At 49.0% G+C, this 24,054-nt stretch overlaps 2 protein-coding genes and 1 long non-coding RNA gene across 4 annotated transcripts; 1 reads left to right on the top strand and 2 right to left on the bottom strand.

Annotated features, from left to right (window-relative positions):
• Positions 1 to 1,112: 1,112 nt before the first annotated feature.
• LOC132665493 (glutathione S-transferase theta-3-like) lies at positions 1,113 to 7,988 on the bottom strand. The gene is made up of 5 exons (XM_060612554.3): positions 7,764 to 7,988; positions 6,321 to 6,408; positions 4,112 to 4,262; positions 1,885 to 2,061; positions 1,113 to 1,552 (listed from the first exon to the last, which is right to left on the bottom strand). Exons 1-5 carry the CDS (start codon positions 7,873 to 7,875, stop codon positions 1,358 to 1,360), a joined length of 723 nt encoding a protein of 240 aa, XP_060468537.1. The 5' UTR covers positions 7,876 to 7,988; the 3' UTR covers positions 1,113 to 1,357.
• Positions 7,891 to 16,940, top strand: LOC132665494 (uncharacterized). Its single transcript, XR_009604167.3, has 3 exons — positions 7,891 to 7,980; positions 8,629 to 8,720; positions 16,683 to 16,940. It is a non-coding gene; the product is annotated as an uncharacterized LOC132665494 (long non-coding RNA).
• On the bottom strand, positions 10,286 to 22,125 carry LOC132665492 (glutathione S-transferase theta-1). Of its 2 annotated transcripts, XM_060612551.3 has the most exons (5): positions 21,915 to 22,115; positions 20,001 to 20,088; positions 19,273 to 19,423; positions 10,942 to 11,118; positions 10,286 to 10,756 (listed from the first exon to the last, which is right to left on the bottom strand). In XM_060612551.3, the coding sequence occupies exons 1-5, from the start codon at positions 22,024 to 22,026 to the stop codon at positions 10,562 to 10,564; spliced, it is 723 nt and encodes a 240-aa protein (XP_060468534.1). In that variant the 5' UTR covers positions 22,027 to 22,115; the 3' UTR covers positions 10,286 to 10,561. The 2 variants fall into 2 exon arrangements, with proteins under 2 accessions (XP_060468534.1, XP_081646846.1); XM_081790720.1 differs by lacking the exons at positions 10,942 to 11,118; positions 19,273 to 19,423 and having other exon boundaries at positions 21,915 to 22,125.
• Between the last annotated feature and the right edge of the window lie 1,929 nt (positions 22,126 to 24,054).

Below are 24,054 nucleotides of genomic sequence, written 5' to 3'. Positions count from 1 at the left end.
AGGAGCCTTGGGGCGCCTGGCTGGCTCAGTCAGTGAAGCATGCGACTCTTGATCTCAGGGTTGTAGGTTCGAACCCCATGTTGTGCATAGAGATTACTTAAAAAAAAAATCTTAAAAAAAAAAAAAAAAGATGGGGCGCCTGGGTAGCCCAGTCAGTTGAGCGTCTGACTTCAGCTTAGGCTGTGAGTTCAAGCCCCACATCAGGCTCTGTGCTGACAGCTCAGAGCCTGGAGCCTGCTTCAGATTTTGTGTCTCCCTCTCTTTCTGACCCTTGCCTGCTCTCTCTCTCTCTCTCAAAAATAAACATTAAAAAATAAAAGGTGGGGCGAGCCTCCATGAGAAGGCAGGCGGGCTGAGAGGCTCTGTTCAGGACCCAGTCCCATTAGCAGTTTGTTGGATGACTAGGCTATCAGAGAGTCTAGAACACAAGACAGGTGGATTGTGATAATCTTGAGGAGAAAGGAGAGGGACAGGTGGCAAGTCTGGGACCCAGGGTGGGGCATAGATAAGACATTGGTTGGGGTTATGAGTAGGCTTGGGAGAGCGAGGCCTCTCAGCAGCACCCAGAGGGCCAGGAACTAATCTGGGACTTCCCTCCTTGCAAGGCACTTCATAAACCAACCTTCCACCCCACCTCTGGGAGACAGCATCACCCCAGAGGGATGACAGAGACCTAAGAGATGAAGTCCATGTCCGATTCAGACATCCCTTCCCCAGGTCAACCCCCAGCTGAGACAGGTGCTCAGCCCAGGGGGTGTGGAACCAACTCTGTTCTAGGACTGAAAGAGGGAAGGTCTGGGGCTGAGGAGCCCCGGGGGTCACCGGACTTGGCCTGGGGCTAGGGAAGTCAGGGAAGTCTCACTGGAGAAACAACATGGTGACAAATGCCTAAAGACTAGGAGGGGCACCAGGCAAGGTGAGGAGGGGTCCTATAAGCAACGGAAACAGCCTGAGCTAAGGCCAGGAAGTGGAGGTGGGGGTGGCAGCTGGGAGAAGGGGTCTAAAATGATGGGCTACTGTGTGCAACCAGAAGGGGGTGCCCTGGAGGGGTGGGCAATGCAAAGTTCAATGATTCATACTTTAGCCTCAGAGCAGTAAGGCACCACCAGAAGTTTCAAACACAAGGGGGACAAATATGTGTTTACTAAAGCTCTTTCCAGGGGTCACATGAAGCCAGGGTGGAAGGGGCAGGAGTGGAGTGAGGAGACAGACAAAAGGAGGAATGAAGATCTCATGCATGGAGGGAACTAAGGGCCAGAGGCTGGACAGCAGGCCTTGCTCATAGCCTAGGAGGGGCGATTCCATCTCTTCTTCCAACAACAGAGTCTCCATCGTCTCTGCAGGCCTGGTCCTCCACTCACTGCAACAAAACCTGCACCGAGGGCTTCAGCTTCTCCTTTATGGCACTGTCTGCTGGAGGCAAGTCCTTGGCCTTCATGACAACTGCATGTGCCTCCTGAAAGAGGTCCTTTCCCACGGCGGCCTCCACGCGTTGGCGCCACGCAGCCAGCTTGGGTCGGCTTTTGAAGACTTGGCAGCCAGCACTGACAGGCTATGGGGAGAGGGAGCCAGGTGGAGTGGCTACACATGGACAAGCACGAGGCAGCATGACCTGGTCGAGGGATTCCCCTGGGTGGGTTTTCCCTCCTCTGCCACATATGGAATAGGCTGGAGGTTCTCTCCCAGGAGACACTAGGAAGCTTCTCAATATCACTGCAGGATAGGGTCTTGAAGCCCCATTTTACAGATGAGAACACTGAGGCTCAGAGAGGGAAGTGACTTGCCCAGGGCCGCACAGTCAGAAAGGGCAATGTGAGCTGGTATGTTGGCACCCTCCCAGGACACCCCACTGCCCAGTGGACCACCCTCCCCCATGGCACTCACATGCATCAGCTCCGTGATGGCCACCAAGTCAGCCACTGAGATGTGGGGTCCAGCAAGGAAGTCTTGGTCCTTTAGGAATTTGTCCTCGAGCAGCTGCAGGCACCTTTCCAGCTCAGCCAGAGTAGATGCCAATGTCTCAGGGGGCACCTGTTCGCCCAGGAACACTGGGAACATCATCTGGTGGGTGGGCAGGCAGAGAAAGGGCTCAGGGTCTTCCCAAAGCGCAGGCCGGCTCCTGCTCTCATCCAATCTATCACCAGGCCTTCAAATTTCTCCTCACACTCCCCCACTCCATCCACCCACGGCCACCACCAGCCCAGGCCTCATCTCCTACTCCAACATGGACAGCCTCCACCACTCCCTAGGTCCTCCTGCAGGGCAGCCGGGGGTGGGGGGGTGGGGGGGGGTGCAGAACGGGGATCTTCTGCAATCCCAGTTTGCCCATATCACCCCCTGCATAAAGCCTTCCATGGCTCCCCACTACCCTCACCATGAAAGCCTACACCAGGTGCCTTCTCAGCACCACAGTCACCCTCTCCCCACTCCCCACCTCCTCCTCCACCCCAGGCTTCTCAAATGGGACAACGCATGCAAATCCTTCTGGGATCTGATTAAAGTGCACGTTCCTAATCTGTATGCCTGTGTGGTGCTTGAGACTGTGCATTTCCAAGCTCCCAGGTGGTGCTGATGCTCCTGGTCCCTGGTCCACACTTTGAGTAGTGGAGGTCTATATTCACTCTACTTGACTACTCTCCATTCTGCCTTCAAACGCACCAGGCTCCTGCCCCTACCAGCTTGAGGGGGCTCCTCTCTCAGCCCCAAGAGGCTTCAAGGAAGGCATTTCTAAGGTTACAGAAACCTGCGTTTTGCCCAACGACCCTTCAGAACAATGATTCTCTACCTACAGCAGAGTATGAGCATGCCCATCGCATGCTCCCTCACATGCACAGGGCACCCACTGTGTGCTGGGCCCTTTGTAAGTACCCTAAAAATAATAACTCAGGGCACACATTTCAAAAACATCTGTACATCTGATGGGTAAAAATGTTATCTGTGTCCTGCTTAGATGTGCATTTACTTGATTCTTAGGTTAAATGTATTTTCATCCATTTAATGACCATCTCTCTCTGTCCTTCAATTAAATCCCTGCTGGTTTCTTGTGCCCATTTTTCTCCTGTGCCTTTGTTTGATGGCATTCTGAGAGCATCTTAAATAATAAGAATGTTACTTCTGGGGTGTTTCTTCTGTTAAGCATCCAACTTCAGCTCAGGTCATGATCTCACGGTTTGTGGGTTTGAGCCCCAGGTCAGGCTCTGTGCTGACAGCTCGGAGCCTGGAGCCTGCTCCCGATTCTGTCTGCCTCTCTCTCTGCCCCTCCCCTGCTCATGCTCTGTCTCTTTCTGTCTCTCAAAAATAAATACACGTTAAAAAAAATTTTTTTAAAGAATGTTACTTCTTTCAGGGTACCTGGGTGGCTCAGTCGGTTAAGCATCCAACTCTTGATTTCAGCTCAGGTCATGATCTCATGGTTGGTGAGATTAAGCCCTGCATCAGGCTCTGCACTGACAACATGGAGCCTGCTTAGGATCCTCTCTCTCCCTCTCTCTCTGTCCCTCCCCTGGTCCTTCTCTTTGCTCTCTCAAAAGAAATAAACTTAAAACATTTTTTTTGGAAAAAAAAAAAAAAGAATGTTACTTCTTTATAGCAAATCCTTGCCAGTTTTTTGCTTATTTTAAGTCTAATTCTTTCCTCTTACACAAAATCATTGTATGTGTACAATCTGTTAGGCTCTTCTTTGAGTTTTTCAGTGTTCTTAGGCTTAGAAATCCTTGAATACCCAGAAATCGGATCAACTTTATTGAGATGTCTCCTCATCTCTGCTTAGTTTAAGATTTTTCATTTAACACTTCCCTACTTGAAAAGTATGTGTGTGGTTAGAGGGTTTGGCTTTTTTTGTCTCCCAAAAGGCAATGTCTCCAGGCAGTCTGGAGGATGCCAAAGGGCATAAAATTGATTCTCACCAGCTCAAGAATCAGAGCACATTGGGCAAAGTCAACTCCCTAGTTCTGCCTCGGTTTCCCCTCTGGGAAACAAGTTGGTTGGACTAGGGAGTCTCTGGGATTCTAGAATTTGGTGTTCTAAGGCCTCGGTTCTGAACAAAATGTTTTAAACAGAAAGCACTGTCCCTTGAGCATCCTAGAAGAGTCCCCGTCCTGCCATAGCTCACCTTCTGCCACATGGCTCGTGTGCAACTATTCCGTAGGGCCGTGTGCTGCCATGCTAGGTACTCGTCCACACGGGCACGGGCCTGCAGGTCCTGAGGGTACCAGTGGTCAGGGACCTCATACTTGCGACACAGATACAACAGGATGGCCACACTGGGGGACACGGAGGGGGCGGGAACATGTACTAGTCACTCTTCAGCCACTCCATAGGGGCCAGCCCACACTGCTCACATCTCCCCAACTCCTACAGATGGAGCATTTCACTATCTCCATGGTACAGAGGAGGAATGTGAGGCTCAGAGAGGTTAGGTGACTGCCTTGAATCACACAGTTCTACATTAGGCCATCCTACCATCTGAACTAAGGGCACCAAGTGAAAAACAACATGTCTTAGGATTTCAGAAGGAGGGGGGTGGGGAACTCAGAGAAAGCTTCCATGAGGAAGGGGCAACCCAACATGGTTCTTGAAGGACAAGAGCAACTCAGATACCACTCCCCACCATATCCAATGCACGGCCACGCCAGGAGCAAGGCCAAGTCCTCTGACACTCCCTGGGGTTCAGACAAGGCCTCCCAGGTGAACGGGTCACTGCTTCCCACCGTATCCCATCTCCTCTCTACCTGCCCAAAGCCTCCAGCACCCTCCCCCAGGAAGCCCTCCCTGACCTCCCCCCTCCCTCCTCTCCCTCCACCATGTCTGGCCTGTGCATCATATCTGGCCAGAGCACGATGCCTCCATGGATGTTGGATTATCCAGCGGCCAGATGTTCTGGAGCCAAGTGGAATGTGAATCTGGCTCTACCATGGAGGTACTATGTGGCTTCGGTAAAGGATACCATTCAGCTGCCAACCTTGAGGCTGGCCTGGGCTCTCATCTCTTCCACCCACCTCCAGCTCTTCAGCAAACTTAGGTTTGACCTTCAAGGGCATCCAGAACTGACCACTACTTCCCCCTACCTCACCACCTTGGTCTGGGGTCCCAGGACCTCTCTCCTGGATTAGCACAGTACCTTCTCAACCCAGCCAGAGGGATCCTTTAAAACCTAAGTCGGGGGCACCTAGGTGGTTCAGTCAGTTAAGCATGTGACTTTGGCTCGGGTCATGATCTCAGTTTGTGAGTTTGAGTCCCACTTGGGGTGAGCTTCTGTCCCACTTCAGGTGAACTCGAGCCCTGCTTCGAGTGAGCACAAGCCTCCCCCTGGGTGAGCTCCAACCCCGCTTCTCTCTCTCCCTCCTCTCTCTCTCTCTCTCTCTGTTTCTGCCCCTCATGGGATTCTCTCTCTCCCTCTCTCTCCACCCTCACTCACTTGCCAACCCCCGCTTTAAAAAAACAACAACAACAACAACAACAACAACAACAAAAACAAGAAACCTAAGTCAGACCTCAGCTTTCCTCTGCTTAAATTCCTCCAATGGTCCCATCTTACCTACAGTAAAAGCCAATCTTCCTGGCCCCACATGCTACCCTGAGACCTCAGCCCTTGCTTTCTCCCCTTGCTTACCCTAGCCACACTGAATGCCTTGCCTCTTCTACCTGTACCCCAAGCACTGTCTCACCCCATAGCATTTGGCTTTGCTGTTCCCTCCAGCCAGAACACTCTTCCCTACATACCTTGCATCTCTGTTCCTGCAGGTCTCTGCCCAGATGCCTCCTCTTCAAGGGGCCCTTCACTCAACATCCTACTCAAAATCACACCCACCCTCACTCTTACCCTAGTTATTTCCTCCATGGCACCCATCACCACGGGATGTGTTACACCTTTACAGAGATTATCACTCCCTCCTTGTAGAATATGAGCTCCATGAGGGTAAGGGCTTAGAATTTGTTCACTGCTTTGGCTCTAGGGCCTGGATACTTCCTGGCCCTGCTGGGTGCCCAGAAAATAGCCACTGAAGCTCTCTGGGTGTTCTCTTGACATCCAGGGCAATAGGACTTGCTCCCAAGATTTGTAGAAGAGTAGCTCTGCAGCTACTTCTCAATATTTTGTGCAAGTGCCTCCCCTCACCCGGCCTCAGTTTCCTCATTTGTACCATGCCGGGGAGAGTGGAGATGCCATGACTTCAGCAGCCCCTCCCAGCCCCAGGCTCCTCTGCCTGCTGGGGCTGGCACAGGCGCTCAGGGCACACAAGCTGTGGTCCAAGCCATCAACGGTAGACACCCAAATGGCTGACCGGCCTCACAAGGCCTGTAGCAGCCTGGGGACCTGATACCTCTCAGCCAAGGTGAAGTCCCCATCCTTCAAGGCTGGCACCTTCTTCAGGGGGTTCACCTGGGCAAAAGCATCGCTGTGGTGCTGACCTGTGGGAGAGACCAGTGAGGCGGGTGAGGAGAACCCTAAGCCCTCTGAGGTCTCTGCCCAACCCCCACCTCAACATCCGGGCACCAGCTCTTTCCAAGGCCCCTATCTGGGCGGGGCAGCGGGAAGGAGAACACTCTGCTGGTCACCAGATCACAGGCCCTGACCTCCCCAGCAGAGGCCCACCCTTCCTGTGTCCACCCCCTTGGAAATCTGGGCCAAATCAGCTTGGGCAAGGAGAGAGGGCGATTGCCAGCAGCTGTAATCCAGCCCCACCCCCAACCAAGTCCATCCATTTGTCGGACACTCCAGCCTCCTCCCTGGGCTCTAGGCTTGCCCCCTTCAGCCATCTTCCTATGCCGGGTGGGTGACCTGTCCACTCCACAAAGCTCCACACACACCTGCTCCCAGCCCTCAGTGCAGCCTCGTTCTCTCCAGGAGCCTCTGTCCCATTCAGTCACCCAGACTCCACCAGCTTAGCTCCTCTTTCTTTCTGGTGCCAAACCCTCACGGCTCCTTCCCCAGTGGGTGTTCCCAGGTCTGACTCACTTCTGCATTCCTGGAGCTGGGCCAGTGCTGGGAGGTACGACAATCCCTGTGTGTGGAGTCAGAGCGATTCCACGAAACAGGCTCCCGCCTGGCCATAGGGCCCTCTTTGCCCTTCTACTGGGTGAAGACAATCACCGCCACCCATTCTCCCTCCAGAAAATGCCTCCGTGCCCAGCCTCCATCCCAAAGAGGGCTAAAAAGGTGGAGTAAGGTGGCAGCATAGCAGTTGGTGTCCCAGGTTGGGGACACCAAAGACAAGGTGGGCAGGCTGAGCCAAGAAGGGGTCTCCCTCCTGGCCTGCCCAAGGATAGGCCTACTGTCCGATTACAGCCCTGCCTCCTCCACTGGATCCTGTAAATGTGGAGGGGAAGTAGGCAGGCGTAGGTAGAAGTAAAGAGGGGACGGGCTCCAAGTGGAACAGCCTTCTCTTGCTGACAGATGCAGAAATTCCAGAGATGCGGGCTACTCCAATAAAGAAATGAGAAGGCAGTTTCATGGTTTCCTACAAGCCCCGGTGTGGGGGTGTTGGCGCACTCACTCTGGTTCCCCACGCACCCCCCTTCCCGTCCCCCGCGCCCCCCACTGCTCTCTGTCTGCTCTGCTCCCTCTTAACCTGTATTTTGAAAAAATGTTTCGTAGTCACTAAGCAAAGATCGGGGCTGTTGAAAAATACACCACCGATAAGTGATGTCACGGCTTCCGTACTGGAAAGTGACCCTTCCAGTCGCTCTGCGGCGCGCGGCCCGGCTGGGGTCCTTCAGCGCACGGGCGGCCCTGCCCTCAAGGCCTGTCTGCCGGCCAGGCCCACCTTTGAGCAGCTCCACCGTGCGCAACTCGAAGGGGATGCCGTTCTTCTTGGCGAAGATGTAGACGGCGCGGCAGGGCTGGGATATTAAGTCCAGGTAGAGCTCTAGGCCCATGGCGAGAGCGGAGGACCCGACCCCGGGGTCGCGCCTAGGGTACAAGACCGGGAACAGCAACGACTGGCGGGAACGGCCAAGAGCCCAGCGCAATCCGCAGTCCGGGTGAGGAGTTGAGCCCTCCTCTGAGCCCTGCCACACCCTCCCCGCCCATTGGATGGCTCCGGAGAACTTTGGACCAATCAGAGACACCCCAGCTCTCCCTCGTTCCCTCACCGGGAATCCCTGTAGCGGTTCTCTCGGTAGCACTGGGAGACTTGGTCTCTGACCCGAGCCTTTGCTGCCAGGTCACACCTCTTCTCCTGACCTCAATATCTACCTGGGGTTGGGGAAATCAAATAACTATGTCCTGGTTTAGGGGTTACAGGGAACGCATTGCAAAGGAGAACACTGCTTTCTGGTGTTGCTGAAAACAGCAGACTGCGCTTCGCTTATCTAGTTAATGTGTATCTGGCGGGCACTCACTTCGCTTATCTAGTTAATGTGTATCTAGGGGTTAGGTCCTGCCGGTACCCATAAATTCCTTGGGTCATGTTATCCCATGGAATATTTTATCCTGCCTTAACTTGTTTTTCTGCGCGTTTTCTATACGTTCTTCCTGGCACATAGCCCACGGACGTATTGCACAATGTTTCCCTAAATGTATGCTCAATAACGGGAGCTTGAGAGCAACTCTGGGAGACTTCCCTTAGCCTCCCCCTCACCTCTCCTGACTTGCACGGAGTCTGGAGTAATCCTTTCTGCCGTCCTCAGCTTTGCTGGACGAAGCCAAAAGCCGAACCCACACTGGGACAGTGAAGGATGATAATGGGAACAGGACGTCAAGGACGCTTCCAGCACGGAAGGTCAGTGAATTTAGCAGCGGAAAGGGCTTGGCTGCCTTCCATTGGCCCAAGCCACCTCCTCAGACTGAGAGAGGAGGGGCTTCTGATTCCCGGGGAACACAAAGGGAGGCAGAGAAAGGAGGTGCAGTAGCCTCCCCTATGGCCAGTGCTCAGGATGGAGGCTGGGGAGGTTTCTGGACCCCAACTCACTGCGGAGGCCAGGCCCACACTACTGGAAAGAATGAGCCACCCCTCCCTAATCCCTGGGGTCATATTCCTTACACTCCAGCTAATCCCTCTAGCAAATGGCAGGAACCCATGGGGCCCACCTAGTGACTTGCAGGGGGACTGAAACTTCCCCAGCTCCTTTGCAGGGCCAAGTCCCTCCAACTGACACCGTGGGGGCTCCTGAGGTCTGTGGCTATGGACCCCCATTCCCTAAGAGAGGCTCTTGGAGTAAGAAAATCCTGCCCCCAAAGCCAAGATTCAGAAAAAGCCCCTTGACAAGAGGATGTTATTGGAAAATTTAAGAATAGTTTGGCCTCCCTGATCCCCTAAATTCCCCGTTTATGTAAAACCTATTTCCCCAGGAGAGTGCCTTCACAGCCTAGTGCTGGAGCCCTCTCCAAACTGGAAGGGGCCATGTTCTCCAGTCCCTTCATTGCCCTGCCCTCTTGCACAAATCGCCTTTGGCAGGATTACTATAATATCCAATCTCCCTGCTTCCTCTCTGGCCATCCTCCAGTCCAACCCCCCGCATCCAGCCAGAATATTATTTTAAAATGCAATCTATGGGGCGCCTGGGTGGCTCAGTTGGTTGAGTGGCTGACGTCGGCTCAGGTCATGATCTCGCAGTCCGTGAGTTCGAGCCCTGCGTCGGGCTGTGTGCTGACAGCTCAGAGCCTGGAGCCTGTTTCAGATTCTGTGTCTCCCTCTTTCTCACCCTCCCCCGTTCATGCTCTGTCTTTCTCTGTCTCAAAAATAAATAAACGTTAAAAAAAAAAATGCAATCTAGTGGGGTGACTGCCTGGCTCAGTCGGTAAAGCATGTGACCCTTAATCTCAGGGTTGTGAGTTGAGGCCCCACATTGGGTGTGGAGCCTACTTAAAATAAAATATAAGTAACTAAGTAAATGAATAAATAAATAAATAAATAAATAAAATGCATTCTCAGCACACTATGCCTGTTTATGGTTTACAGATCATAGGCATGGCCTTTAAGGCCTGCATAATTGATTTCCTGACCAGGAGAGCTGCTATTTGGATTTTCCCCTCCTGACCAATCCTGCAGAACACAGGCAGGACACATGAGCTACAGCACTTGGTGCCAAAGGGCCATATCCTGGGAAGTTGGCCCAGCCAACCGATTGATCACCATGCCTACAGCCACCACATATGGGATGCCTGCTGCCCTCTGTGCTGACAAATCACTTTCTCCAAGAACTAGAAGATTAGAGAGCGTTTGTTCATTTCACTCCTGGAAACCATCACGGAGAAGCTGACCCATAGGGCTTAGGAAAGGGGGTTGTCTTTGGGATAGAGAAGAAGACGAGGGCCAGGACAGAAGGTCAAATAAATCACACACTATTAGAAGCACAGGCTCAGGCTGAGCCCAGGTTTATTTCCTAAACTGAAAACGAAATGCAGTGATTAAAGGAGATAAGATCTGGGTGTTCCATTCTCATTGTGGCTTTCAGGCCGCTGTGGAAGATGGTGTGGGTGTAGGGATCTAACCTGGGGAGCAGAGGGGCAGTGGGACTCAGGCAAGTCACTCCTGCCCTCTGAGCCAACCTCCCATGGGAGATTGGAAATGAAGATGCTTTGCGAACTATCCTGGACAGAGCAGGTACAAGGCTTCCTGGCTCACCGGATCATGGCCAGCACCGCAGGCATCAGCTTCTGCTTTATGGTGGGGTCTGCAGGTGGAGAGTCCTTGGCCTTCAGGATGACCTCATGGGCCTCCCGGAAGAGATCCTCTCCCACTGCTGCCTCCACACGCCGGCACCATGCAGCCAGCTTGGGTCTACCTTCAAAGACTTGGCAGCCAGCACCCACAGGCTGTAGGGAGAAAGAGAACAGGATGGGGGTGGGTTGGCAAGGTCAAGAATGGCAGCATCTGCCCGGTGTGGGGGCCACATAGCTCCAGAAGAGGTTTCCATAGATAAGCACAGCCAGTGGCAAGACTTCAGCAACTCCCCAGGGCCCTCCCCGCCGAGCAGGCCCACCCTATCCATACCACTCACATGCATCAGCTCTGTGATGGCTACCAGGTCAGCCAGGGAGACATGGGGCCCAATGAGAAAGGCCTTGTTCTGGAGGAACTTGTCCTCAAGCAACTGCAGGGTCACATCCAACTCAGCAAGGGTGGTCGCCAGCATCTCAGGAGATACTGGCTCACCCAGGAAAACAGGGAACATCACCTGGTAGGTGGGGAAGCAAAGCAAAGGGTTAAGGGCCAGCCCAGCCAGCCTCAGGGGCAGGAAGGCGTGTGTGCCTCCCCACCCCAGTTTGAGCTGCTTTCTGGCTGCATGCACCTCTCTTCTATAGCCTGAGTAGGCCTGCAGGGAAACTCCCAGAGGACCATCTTTCCCAGAAATATTCCTTCTTCTGTGATCTCTGATGGCTGAACCTCAGGAGCATCCAACAGAAGGACTCAAAGGGGACCTGAACAATGAGTTTTATATTTTGGAAGTAGGTATTAGGCTTGGGAACAATCTATTTTATAACATCTTTCCCCCTGAATATAAAGCCAGTACCTCTTACTGTATAAGTAATTAGGAAGATAAGCTAATAAGATTTCCACTCTGCCACTTATAGAGTGTGTGGACCCAAAACAAAATCCTCAAACACTCTGAACTTCAGTTTCCGCGTCTATAATATAGGAATAATAATAGTGCCATGACTCCTCTTGTAAATGGAAAAGTGGGGCCCAGAGAGGCACCGTCACTAGCCTGAAAGGCACAGCCAAGAAAAGACTAAGTCAAGAGTAGAACCAACATTTTCTGAGGGACTAAGGGGGAGGGCCAAGAAAGAGGGGTGTCCAGGATTCCAGGAGGAAGGTGTTTTAGGGGGAAGCCATCAACAGCCTCAAGGTTGGCAGAGCTGTCTGGGAGATACATAGATGGGGATCATGAGAGGGAGGCTTCATGCTTTGTTTGGTAAGGTCATTTGGGAGAGCCTGAGATACAGGTAAACAGATACACAGGACTAGGATCGTACACGAGCCCTGGCTTTGGGCTTCAGTTTCCTCTCCCATACAAGGTAGACAGAATCAACGATCGCCCACTGGTGCCCTGGAGGCCAGTTCTGAGCTAATAACATTGGTCTGGCTACAGAGTTTTTAAAAATATGGATCAGTTGCTGACATTTAACACGGGACATTTCATATGAGAGTCCAGACTTCCAGTTTCTTTTTAATTAAATATCTTTTAATGTTTATTCATTCTTGAGAGAGTGAGACAGAGAATGAGCAGGGGAGGGGCAGAGCAAAAGAGGGACACAAAATCTGCAGCAGGCTCCAGGCTCTGTGAGCACAGAGCCCGATGTGGGGCTCGAACCCACGAGCTATGAGATCATGACCTGAGCCGAAGTCAGACGCTTAAACTTAACTGACTGAGCCACCGAGGTGCCCCTCCAGCTTCTTTTGAATGTAAAGGTTGCTGTCCATACGGTATCCCTGCTCAGTATCTAAGGCTGATGTTCATGGGCTGGCTCTCAGTCTGCAGAACCCCACCTAGGCCTCTTCCCTCTATTTATTATCCGCCTCACCCCTGCAAGAGGTTGTGGACTCTCTACATTTCCCTTCTGTTCCAATTTGGTAGATTCAAAATTCTTAGGGTTTTAAAAAGTGGTTTTGTTCCCCTTTATTATTTTTTTTAAGATTTTATTATTTTTTGGAGAACTATAGACCAATTTCCCTGATGAACATGGATGCAAGAATACTCAACAAGATATTAGCCAACCAGCTCCAACAATAAAACATTAAAAAAATTATTCACCACGACCAAGTGGGATTTATACCTGGGATGCAGGGCTAGTTCAATATCCACAAAACAATTAATGTGATTCATCACATCAATAAAAGAAAGGACAAGAACCATATGATCCTCTCAATAGATGCAGAGAAAGCATTGGACAAAATACAGCATCCTTTCTTGATAAAAACCCTCAAGAAAGTAGGGATAGAAGGATCATACCTCGAGATCATAAAAGCCATACATGAACAACCCAACGCTAATATCATCCTCAATGGGGAAAAACTGAGAGCTTTCCCCCTAAGGTCAGGAACAAGACAGAGATGTCCACTCTCACCACTGTTATTCAACATAGTATTGGAAGTCTTAGCCTCTGCAATCAGACAACAAAAGAAATAAAAGGCATCCAAATCGGCCAGGAGGAGGTCAAGCTTTCACTCTTCACAGATAACATGATACTCTATATGGAAAACCCGAAAGATTCCACCCAAAAACTGCTAGAATTGATTCATGAATTCAGCAAAGTTGCAGGATATAAAATCAATGCACAGAAATCGGTTGCATTCCTATACACCAACAATGAAGCGACAGAAAGAGAAATCAAGGAATCAATCCCATTTACAGTTGCACAAAAACCATAAAATACCTAGGAATAAATCTAACCAAAGAGGTGAAAAATCTATACACTGAGAACTATAGAAAGCTTATGAAAGAAATTGAAGAAGACACACAAAAAATGGAAAAAGATCCCATGCTCCTGGATAGGAAGAACAAATATTGCTAAAATGTCAATACTACCCAAAGCAATCTACATATTCAATGCAATCCCTATCAAAATAACACCAACATTCTTCATAGAGCTAGAACAAATAATCCTAAAATTTGTATGGAACCAGAAAAGACTCTGAATAGCCAATGCAATCTTGAAAAAGAAAACCAAAGCAGGAGGCATCACAATCCCAGACTTCAAGCTATACTACAAAGCTATAATCATCAAGACAGTATGATACCAGCACAGGAACAGACACTCTGATCAATGGAATAGAATAGAGAACCCAGAAATGGATCCACAAATGTATGGCCAACTAATCTTCGACAAAGCAGGAAAGAATATCCAATGGAATAAAGACAGTCTCTTCAGCAAGTGGCGCTGGGAAAACGGGACGGCGACATGCAGAAGAATGAACCTGGACCACTTTCTTACACCATACACAAAAGTAAACTCAAAATGGATCAAAGACCTCAATGTAAGACATGAAGCCATCAAAATCCTTGAGGAGAAAGCAGGCAAAAACCTCTTTGGCCCTGGCCACAGCAACTTCTTAGCCAACAGATCTTCAGAGGCAAGGGAAAAAAAGCAAAAATGAACTATTGGGACCTCATCAAAATAAAAAGCTTCTGCACAGCAAAGGAAACAATCAGCAAAACTAAAAGGCAACCGACAGAATGGGAGAAGATATTTGCAAACGACATATCAGATAAAGGGTTAGTATCCAAAATCTATAAAGAACTTATCAAACTCAACACCCAAAAAAACAAATAATCCAGTGAAGAAATGGGCAAAAGACATGAATAGACACTTCTCCAAAGAAGACATCCAGATGGCCAACCGACACATGAAAAAATGCTCAACATCATTCACCATCAAGGAAATACAAATCAAAACCACAATGAGATATACCATCTCACACCTGTCAGAATGGCTAACATTAACAACTCAGGCAACAACAGATGTTGGCGAGGATGCGGAGAAAGAGGATCTCTTTTGCATTGTTGGTGGGAATGCAAGTTGGTGCAGCCACTCTGGAAAACAGTATGGAGGTTCCTCAAAATCTAAAAATAGAACTACCCTATGACCCAGCAATTGCACTACTAGGCATTGATCGAAGGGATACAGGTGTGCTGTTTCGAAGGGACACGTGCACCCCCGTGTTTATAGCAGCACTATCAACAATAGCCAAAGTATGGAAAGCGCCCAAATGTTCAACAATGGATGAATGGATAAAGAATGTATATATATGCAATGGAGTATTACTGGGCAATCAAAAAGAATGAAATCTTGCCATTTGCAACTACGTGGATGGAACTGGAGGGTATTATGCTAAGTGAAATTAGTCAGTCAGAGAAAGACAAAAATCATATGATTTCACTCATAGGAGGACTTTTTTTTTTTTTTTTTTTTTTTTTTTTAATTTTTGGGACAGAGAGAGACAGAGCATGAACGGGGGAGGGGCAGAGAGAGAGGGAGACACAGAATCGGAAACAGGCTCCAGGCTCCGAGCCATCAGCCCAGAGCCTGACGCGGGGCTCGAACCCACGGACTGTGAGATCGTGACCTGGCTGAAGTCGGACGCTTAACCGACTGCGCCACCCAGGCGCCCCGTTCATAGGAGGACTTTAAAAGACAAAACAGATGAACATACGGGAAGGGAAACAAAAATAATATAAAAACAGGGAGGGGGACAAAACAGAAGAGACATAAATATGGAGAATAAACTGAGGTTACTGGAGGGGTTGTGGGAGGGGGGACGGGCTAAATGGGTAAGGGGCACTAAAGAATCCACTCCTGAAATCATTGTTGCACTATATGCTAACTAATTTGGATGTAAATTTTAAAAAATAAAAAATAAAATTAAAATAAATAAATAATTAATTTTTTAAAAGATTTTATTATTTTTTTTTAAGTAATCTCTTCACCCAACACGGGGCGAGATCAAGAGTCACATGCTCTACTCACTGAGCCAGTCAGGTGCCCCTGTTCCTCATTAAATATAAAAGACCATAATCGGGTAATAAATACATTCTGATGTATTTATATAATGAATTACTACAGAGTAGGTTAAAAATGGATAAATTAGATCCACCCATGGCAATATAGAAAAATGCACGTTGCAGAATGATATGGGGAGCACTTACATAAAACTTTAAACACTCAAAGCAAAACTTTATTTTGTTTATGAGTACACATAAATGTAATAATGTATAAAATCGTGAACTGGAAGGACTCCCACCAGATCCCAGAGCAGGGTGGCCTCTCAGGAAGGCATGAGGGCCACCAAGAAGTTTTTTGGCTTTTGTTTTCTGTTTCTGTGTTATATATGAAATGACAGGAGATAGAACAATAAAGCCAATGACCCATACACTTTAAATGTTTTTTTTTTTTAATGTTTATTTATTTGAGAGAGAGAGACAGACAGACAGAGTGTGTGTGTGTGTGTGTGTGTGTGTGTGTGTGTGTGCAGAGGAGGAGCACAGAGGGGGACAGAGGATCCAAAGTAGGATCCATGCTGACAGCAGAGAGCCTGATGCAGGGCTGGAACTCATGAACCGTGAGATCGTGACCTCAGCCGAAGTTGGATGCTCAACCAACTGAGCCATCCTGGCGCCCCGATGACCCATACACTTTAAAAATGAGGAATCCCATTTCTTATTGGATACCAAAGTCACAAAAACCATAACTCCCATCATAATAATGGTGGAAAGAAAATAATCTTATTTTTCTTTAAAGCCATCAAAGAATTATAGAACTATTTAAAATGGAAAATAAAAGAAAGAACAAAAAATAAAAGAAAAAAAGCCAAGGGTGCCTGGACGACTCAGTCAGCTTGAGCATCTGACTCTTGATTTTGACTCAGGTCACGATCCCAGGGTCATGGGATTGAGCTCCATGTCGGGCTCCTCACTGAGCATGGAGCCTGCTTAAGATTCTCTCCCCCCACCCCCCCGCCCTCTCTCAATCTCAAAAGGTTCAAGCAAGTTGGGCTCTGCGCTGACAGCACAGAGCCTGCCTGGGATTCTCTGTCTCCCTCTCTCTGCCCCTCCCCCTCCTTGCACACACTGTCCATCTCTCTCTCTCAAAAAATAAATAAATAAACCTTAAAAAAAAGTTTCCATATGCTTCGAGACAAATATCTCCTTCTGGGAAAGGGAACGAATGAGAGATAACAACTATCAGGGAGTAATGGTTACCCGGGGAAAATTAGAAGTAACAATTTAAATGTTGCTTGCAGGAGTATTTCTATTTACCAAGAGCTCTAAAGAATGTTGACCATGAAGAGAGGCATCCTGTGACTGTCCACTAAAAAGTGACCATCACAAGATAATGACCGTGGGACTGAAAGATGTTTCCCTGCTCCCAGCCCCTCACCCTTTGGAAAAGTGCCTTTATAAGCTGCACATGTTGGGGGGGGGACGGGTGGCAACATTCCTCTTTCTTGTTGGCTCCCCTGTGTACAAGCTATCTCTAATAAACTCTGCCTGTTTTCTTTCTCAGTGTTTATTTTTGTGACATTGAGATTCAAGAACTGGACTCAGGGGTCCAGTAGCATCCATCTCCAAACTCATTCATCATCCCAAACTGAAACTCTGTGCCTATTAAACAACTTCCCTTTCCCTCCTCCCCCCGCCTCAAACCCCGTCCCCTGGTAGCCATCTGTCTACTTTCTCATCTTTATGAACTGAAATAGTCTAGAGATCCCACATAAGTGGAATCATACAGGGGCGCCTGGCTGGCTCAGTCAGAGGAGTGTGCGACTCTTAATCTTGGGGTCATAAGTTCCAGCCTCACGTTGGATATAGAGATTACTAAGAAAAATAAACTTCAAAAAAAAGTGATAAAAAATCTTTAAAAAGATAAAACAAGGGGCACCTGGATGGCTTAGTCCATGGGGCATGAAACTCTTGATCTCAGGGTTGTGAGTTCAAGCCCCATAGTGAGTATAGACATTACTTAAAAATAAATTTAAAATCTTAAAAAATAGGGGCGCCTGGGTGGCTCAGTCGGTTAAGCGTCTGACTGTTTCAGCTCAGGTCATGATCTCATGATTCCATGGGTTCGAGCCCCACTTCCGGTTCTGTGCTGACAGCGTAGAGCCTGCTTAGGATTCTCTCTCTCTCTCTCTCTCTCTCTCTCTCATTCTCTCTCTCTTTCTCCCTCTCTTTCTCTGTCCCCGCCCCCTCTCCCCCCCAACTCATGCTATCTCTGTCTCTCTCAAAATAAATACATAAACTTAACAAAAAGTTTTTAACCTTAAAAAATAAATATAGAAAAGTGGAATCATAGAGTATTTGTCTTTTTCTGTCTGGCTTATTTCACTTAGCGTAATGTTTTTAAGGTTTATCCATATGATAACATATTGCATTATTTCCTTCCTTTTTATGGCCGAATAATATTCCTTGGCATGTACATACCACTTTGTTTATCCATTCATCCATCCATGGACACTGGCGTTTCTCCCACCATCTAGCTACTGTGAATAATGGTGTTGTGAACAACAACAGGGGCACCTGTGTAGCTCAGTCGGTTAAGTGTCCAATACTTGATTTCAGCTCAGCTCATGATTGCACAATTCATGAGTTCGAGCCCCACATTGCGCTCCGTGCTGACAGTGCAGAGCCTACTTGGGATATTCTATCTTTCCCTTTCTCTGCCTCTCCTCACCTCAAAATAAATAAATAAACTTAGAAAAAAAAAAAGATATCTGAAACCAGAGATGAACTGAAACTAACTAAAGCTACAACCTAGCCCACCTCCTGATTAGCTGGAAGAAATTAACCTCATACCATGGCTGCCTGACGGAGGAAAATACAAACTCTTTCTAGAGGCATTTAGTATGTACTTCTATCTCTGACTTCTTTTATTTATTTTTGTAAAGTTTGTATTTATTTATTTATTTATTTATTTATTTATTTATTTATTTATTTATTTTTGAGAGAGAGAGAGAGAGAGAGCACAGAGGAGAGAGGCAGAGAGAGAGAATCTTAAGCAGGCTTCATGCTCAGCATGGAGCCAAATGTGGGGCTCAATCCCACAACCCTGGGATCGTGACGTGAGCTGAAATCAAGAGTCAGATGCTCAACCAATTGAGCCACCCAGGCGTCCCTCTACCTTCTTTCAAACATAATATGTAGCACACAATATTAAATTATGAGACATGCAAAAAAAGAAGAAAATGTGACCCATAATCAGGAGGATAAAAAACGGCCAATAGAAATAGGTCCACAGGGGACCAAAGTATTAAAATTAACTGACAAATTGGGGCACCTGGGTGGCTCAGTCGGTTGAGCATCCGACTTCGGCTCAAGTCATGATCTCACTGTTCATGGGTTTGAGCCCCGCGCCGGGCTCTGTGCTGACAGCTCGGAGCCTGGAGCCTGCTTCAGATTCTGTGTCTCCCTCTCTCTCTGTCCCTCCTCTGCTCATGTTCTATCTCCTCTCTCTCTCAAAAACAAATAAACATTCAAAAGAAAAAATCTTTAAAAAAAATAAAAATAAAATTAGCTGACCAAGACTTTTAAGTAATGATTATAAATATGCTAAAGAATTTAGAAGAAAATATGGACTAAGCAGGTATACAGATGGTGAATTTCAGCACAGAAATGGAAACTTAAAAAAGAACCTAGTGGAATTTCTAGAACTGAAAAAAAAGTATCTCAAATAAAGACTGTATTACATGGGTTTCATAGCATCGTGGGGGCAACAGAAGAAAGAATTAGTGGAGTCAAAGTCAGAGCAGTAGAGACTCTCCAAATGGAAAAGAAGAATGCGATGGTGCTTTAGCCCCTTTGGGGTGATACCCTGACTGACCTCCCCACCCTCACCTTATGCCACAGGGCCCGGAGACAGCTTCTCCGCAGGGTCGTATGCTGCCATGCCAGGTATTCATCCACACGGGCGCAGGCCTGTAGATCCTGGGGGTACCAATGGTCAGCGACTTTATACTTGCGGGTCAGGTAGAGCAGGATGGCCACACTGCAGGGGAGGAAGGACACGGTGCTAGGGGCTTTATACAGAGTCCCTTCTTTAATCTTCCTGACAATGTGCCAAGGTATTTGCCTTATTCTTCAGACAAGGAAGCCATGCTTAGAATAGTGAAGGGACTTGCCCAGGCACAGTTTCAGAAGAGCTGAGAGTCTATCTGAGGCTCATCCTACCACCGGGCAAAAGCCCACAGCAGAATATCCTGCCAAGTGTTCGGAGACAGTTTCTGACCAGAGAGCTACCATCAAAGCTAAGCCTTAAAGAAGCTTAGTTCTTCTTAGCCTGCATCCATTCTCATCATCTGGCATCCAGCCTAGCCTCAGACGGCCTGATTGCTCAAAAAGGCTTTCTTGTCGTCTCTGTTCTCCCTAAAGGATCCTATAGGAAACGCTGGGGGTGCCGCAGGATCATGGAACAGAGCAGACAAGGCCCCTGGAGCTTCCTCCTGCCCTGGGTTATGAAGGTGTTGTGACAGGGGTGGACCTAGAGGGCCCTTGAGTATGCATGAATTGTCTCTAAAATAAAGGGGTAGGCCAAGATGGTTCCAGTGAGGTCTGGTAGCAGTTACCTCTCAGCCAAGGTGAAGTCCCCATCTTTCAAAGCAGGCACCTTCTTCAGGGGGTTCACCTGGGCAAAGGCATCGCTGAGGTGTTGGCCTGCGGAGAGCCCATCATGTTGGGGGAGGGAGTTACCACTGAGGCCTGCATGGCCTGTGCCCACTCCCTCCTATGCCCAGGCCCCAAATTCATGACTTTTCTCCAGCCCCCAGCTGTTCTCCTGCATGGCCTAGGCTGGTGAGGGCCACTTTGGAAGGAACAAGAGACTACTCTGCCAAATGTTGCAAAATGAACCGAGTCAGCCCATGCCAAGTCCCTTTGTGCACAGCCCAAGGTGTAGGATATGATGCTTCAGTTGGGCCTTCGTATGCACCCCACCCATCACCTTTGCACCATCCCCAGCCTCATAAGTTCATATACAGGGTGCCCCAAGCTTTCAGAGCAGGGTGGCTGTTCACCCTAATGGAGCTCTGACTTCATACAGTGCCCCTTTCCCTGTGGACTCTAAGGTAAGGTCACCAAATACAGAGAAGTGGCCTCTTCCTGGTATCTGTTTACCTGCAAAGAACTTCTACCAGCTCTTCTGTGTCCCCTTATTCACCCTGTCCTGGCCATTAGGGATGCGGGGGCTGGCCCTGCCTTTAGACTCTGCTGGAGCTGGGACAGTCATATTTTTGTCCCCAAAAGGTACAGCCTAGTGTCCCCGGGGACACAGGCCTCTGCTTGAGCGCATCTGGGTGGTTCCTACTCCTTCAGATGCAGCCAGAGAGAAGCTTCTGAACAGCACTTAAGCTCATTGCCATCCTGCTCAACAGTCTTCAGTGGCTCCCTATTACCCCAGGATCAGGTGGAAGTTCCTCAAAGCCGTATATGATTGCCTTCACCCTCTAGCCTCAAACACACCCACCGTCCTCCCACTTCCCTCCCTGAGACTGCTCCTTCTTCACCAGACACACCTGCCCTCCTCTCCTAGTGAAACACACTGCTCTCTGCACCCTTTATTTAACAGCCTGGCTGGGATGTTCTCTTGTCCCTATGCCTTCTCCCCTATACTCTGTCCCTGGGCAGGACAAGTGGGAAATGCCCTGGAGGGGGGAGAAGATGATGATTCAGGCAGAGGGACAGGCCAGTGCCAAGGCACAAAAGCAGGCAAGGGCCCCACACTGGTGGGGAAGCGATGAGGGGAAAGGCTCAGCCAAGGAGAGTTACCCTACTTGCCCACCCAGGAATACCTGGGTCCTGCCTCCCTCTTACCCCCCAAGTTCCAACTGTGTCCTTGGAGCCTCGGGAGCCTGCCAGAGAAACAAATCCTCCTGTTGAGAGTGCAGGGATCACCAAGCCGCAGCAGCCTTCCCTGCAGTCTCCCCTCAGGCTCCCAGCACACCCCCAGGGGGACCCCCACCCAGCAGGAACAAGAGAGGCAGAGGACAAGGTAAAGCAGGAGAAGGCAAAGCAGAAGAAGGAGGAAGGGACAGAGGGGGACCCCCGGTGCAGACTGGACCAATGCATAGAGCAGGGCTGGAAAGTGAGACCCTGGGACAGTGACCGTTGTTGCCGAATTTCAGCAGTTGGGGGCCACCAAGGAGGGACTCGGCTCCGCCCCGGTCTCTGTGCTCAGCCCTCCCCCTGCCCCCATCTCTGTTCTGGAGGTCCTCTATCCCTATGTCCAGGTGTAGCCTTCCTTTTTGCTCACGACGTCTCTCTTTTTCAAGTTCTCCACCCCTCTACTCGGCCTCCGCCGAGCCTCATCGCCTACTCGGTGGGACGGAGCACTGTTTTGGGGATGAATCTCTGATCTCCCTGGCGGCTCACCTTTTCCGGCGATGGCCCCGAGAAGGAGTTGGCGCCGGAGGTCCTTTTAAGCAATATTTGGCCTCCCCGTTCCTCCCCGATCTCTCGATTCCCAAACCCGAGCCTCGGCCCACCTTTGAGCAGCTCCACTGTGCGCATCTCGAAAGGAATGCGGTTCTTCTTGGCAAAGATGTAGATGGCGCGGCAGGGCTGGGACAGCAGGTCCAAGTACAGCTCCAGGCCCATGGCGGGGCGGAAAGACCCGACTCGTGACCCGAGGGACTCTGCAAACCCCAAGCTGCCAGGGAACTCACACGCAGTCCTCGCGGCCACGCCCCACCGGCCACCACTCCCCATTGGGCAGCTCCGGGCACCCCGGCGCTTTGGTCCAATGGCTGCGCGGCCATGGGCCTGTCTGACAGGTTGGTTAGAGCAGCGCACCGCCCAGCAGGCCAGGTGGTGGTGCGATGGTCATCCCTCGGAGGGTCCTTTGTGACTATCTTATTTCACTTACCATGGTGTCTTCAAGGTTCTTCCGTGCTATTTGTGTCAGAATTTCCCATCGTTCCCATTTTAGAGATGTCGAAATGGAGGCAGACAGTGATTAAGGACCCAGAAGGTCCGGCTCCAGAGATCTTAGCCCCACACCCCAGAGATCGTGATACTAGCCAATGGCACAGCCTCAGGGCTTATGTCTAGCATTTTGTGGTAACTCACTCTGCTCAGATGGTACTCTCTGTACTTGGGTCTTCCTGCTCCTGCCGGCACAGTGCCTCACATTCCCTGAATTTGTTTCTTCCCTCATTCAAATCCTGGGGAGAGATCCAGCAATCCCACTTCTGGGCATATATTCAAATGAAATGGAAACAGGATATGAAAGAAATATTTGCGCGCCCGCGTTGATGGCAGCATTATTCACAACAGCCAAGATGTGGAAACAACTATTCGAGGGATGAATGGATACAGAACATGCGTACAGACACAATGAAATACTATTCAGCCGCGAGGAAGAAGGAAATCCTGCCATTTGTGACAATCTGAATGAACCTTGAGGGCATTGTGCTGAGGTAAGTCAGACAGAGAAAGAAAAACAAATATGGTTTCACCACACTTCTATGCAAAATCTAAAAGAAGCCAAACTCACAGAAACTAAGTAGAATAGTGGTTACCAGGGCCTGCAGGTGGGAAAACTGGAAAGATACGTAAGGGTACATACTTGCAACTAGGAGAGAAATAAGTTGTGGAGATCCATCACAACATAATTACTATTAGTCAACAACATTAGTTGTCAACAATATAGTCAACAACTGTATTACAATTTCAAAGTTGCTGAGAAACTAGATCTTAATTGTTCTCCCCACAAAAAAGAAATAATTAGGTGACATAATAGAGGTGTTAGTTCATATTGCAATATATAAATGTATCAAATCACCATGTTGCACACCTTAAACTTCCACAGTGCTATAAGTCAGTTATATCTCAGTAAGAGATAGGTAGGTAGGTAGGTAGATAAAATGGTGGGGAGGCTAGAGCCCTCCAGGGCCCTTGCAAGTTGCCACCCCTAGACGCACCTCTGAGCCTTGATCATAGGCCTATTCCTTGCTACCCAGGAATCCCCTAGAGCCTGCCACCTGGCTGGTCAGATGGTGTCTGTGTCATCTTCTAAAACAAGTCCAACTGAAAAATGCACCTGCAGGAACATGAGGTTTTCTACATAGTAAGGAAGATTACTGCAAAGAGAGGAAATGTTGGTAATAATGATCTTTAACAGAGAAAAAAGTTGTTTTAATTTTTTTATTTTATTTCATTTTATTTTTTTTAGAGAGAGCACATTCAAGTGGGGGGAGAGCATCAGAGGGAGAGAGAGAGAGAGAGAGAGAGAGAGAATCTTAAGCAGGCTCCACACTCCGCGCAGAGCGACATGGGGCTCAATCCATGACCCTGGGATCATGACCTGAGCCAAAATCAAGAGTTAGACGCTCAACTGACTGAGCCACCCAGGCGCCCCTCACTGGAAAAAAAAAAAAAAAAAATTAAGGAAGGTTGAGGACTTCAGATTTCAGTGGTGAAGTTTGAAAAAGTAGCTAGAACCTCAGATGAGGCAACAGTTAGTTACCCAATGCCCACTTTCCACTGACCCCAGTCAGCACCCCCAGAGGAGCTGGGCAGGATCCTGTCTCGGGCTCAGCCTCAATCTTGAAGGTTCAAAACCTACATTGGTCCATATTCAGGATTAATCCTTTTCTTTGGGTCTGACTCACGTAACCTATCTCA

This window comes from Panthera onca, chromosome D3 (genome assembly GCF_046562875.1).
Source record: "Panthera onca isolate mPanOnc1 chromosome D3, mPanOnc1 haplotype 2, whole genome shotgun sequence".
In the NCBI taxonomy this organism is placed as follows: domain Eukaryota; kingdom Metazoa; phylum Chordata; class Mammalia; order Carnivora; family Felidae; genus Panthera; species Panthera onca.
Note: the sequence above shows the minus strand (reverse complement) of the source record. Positions and strands in the feature narration are given on the sequence as shown.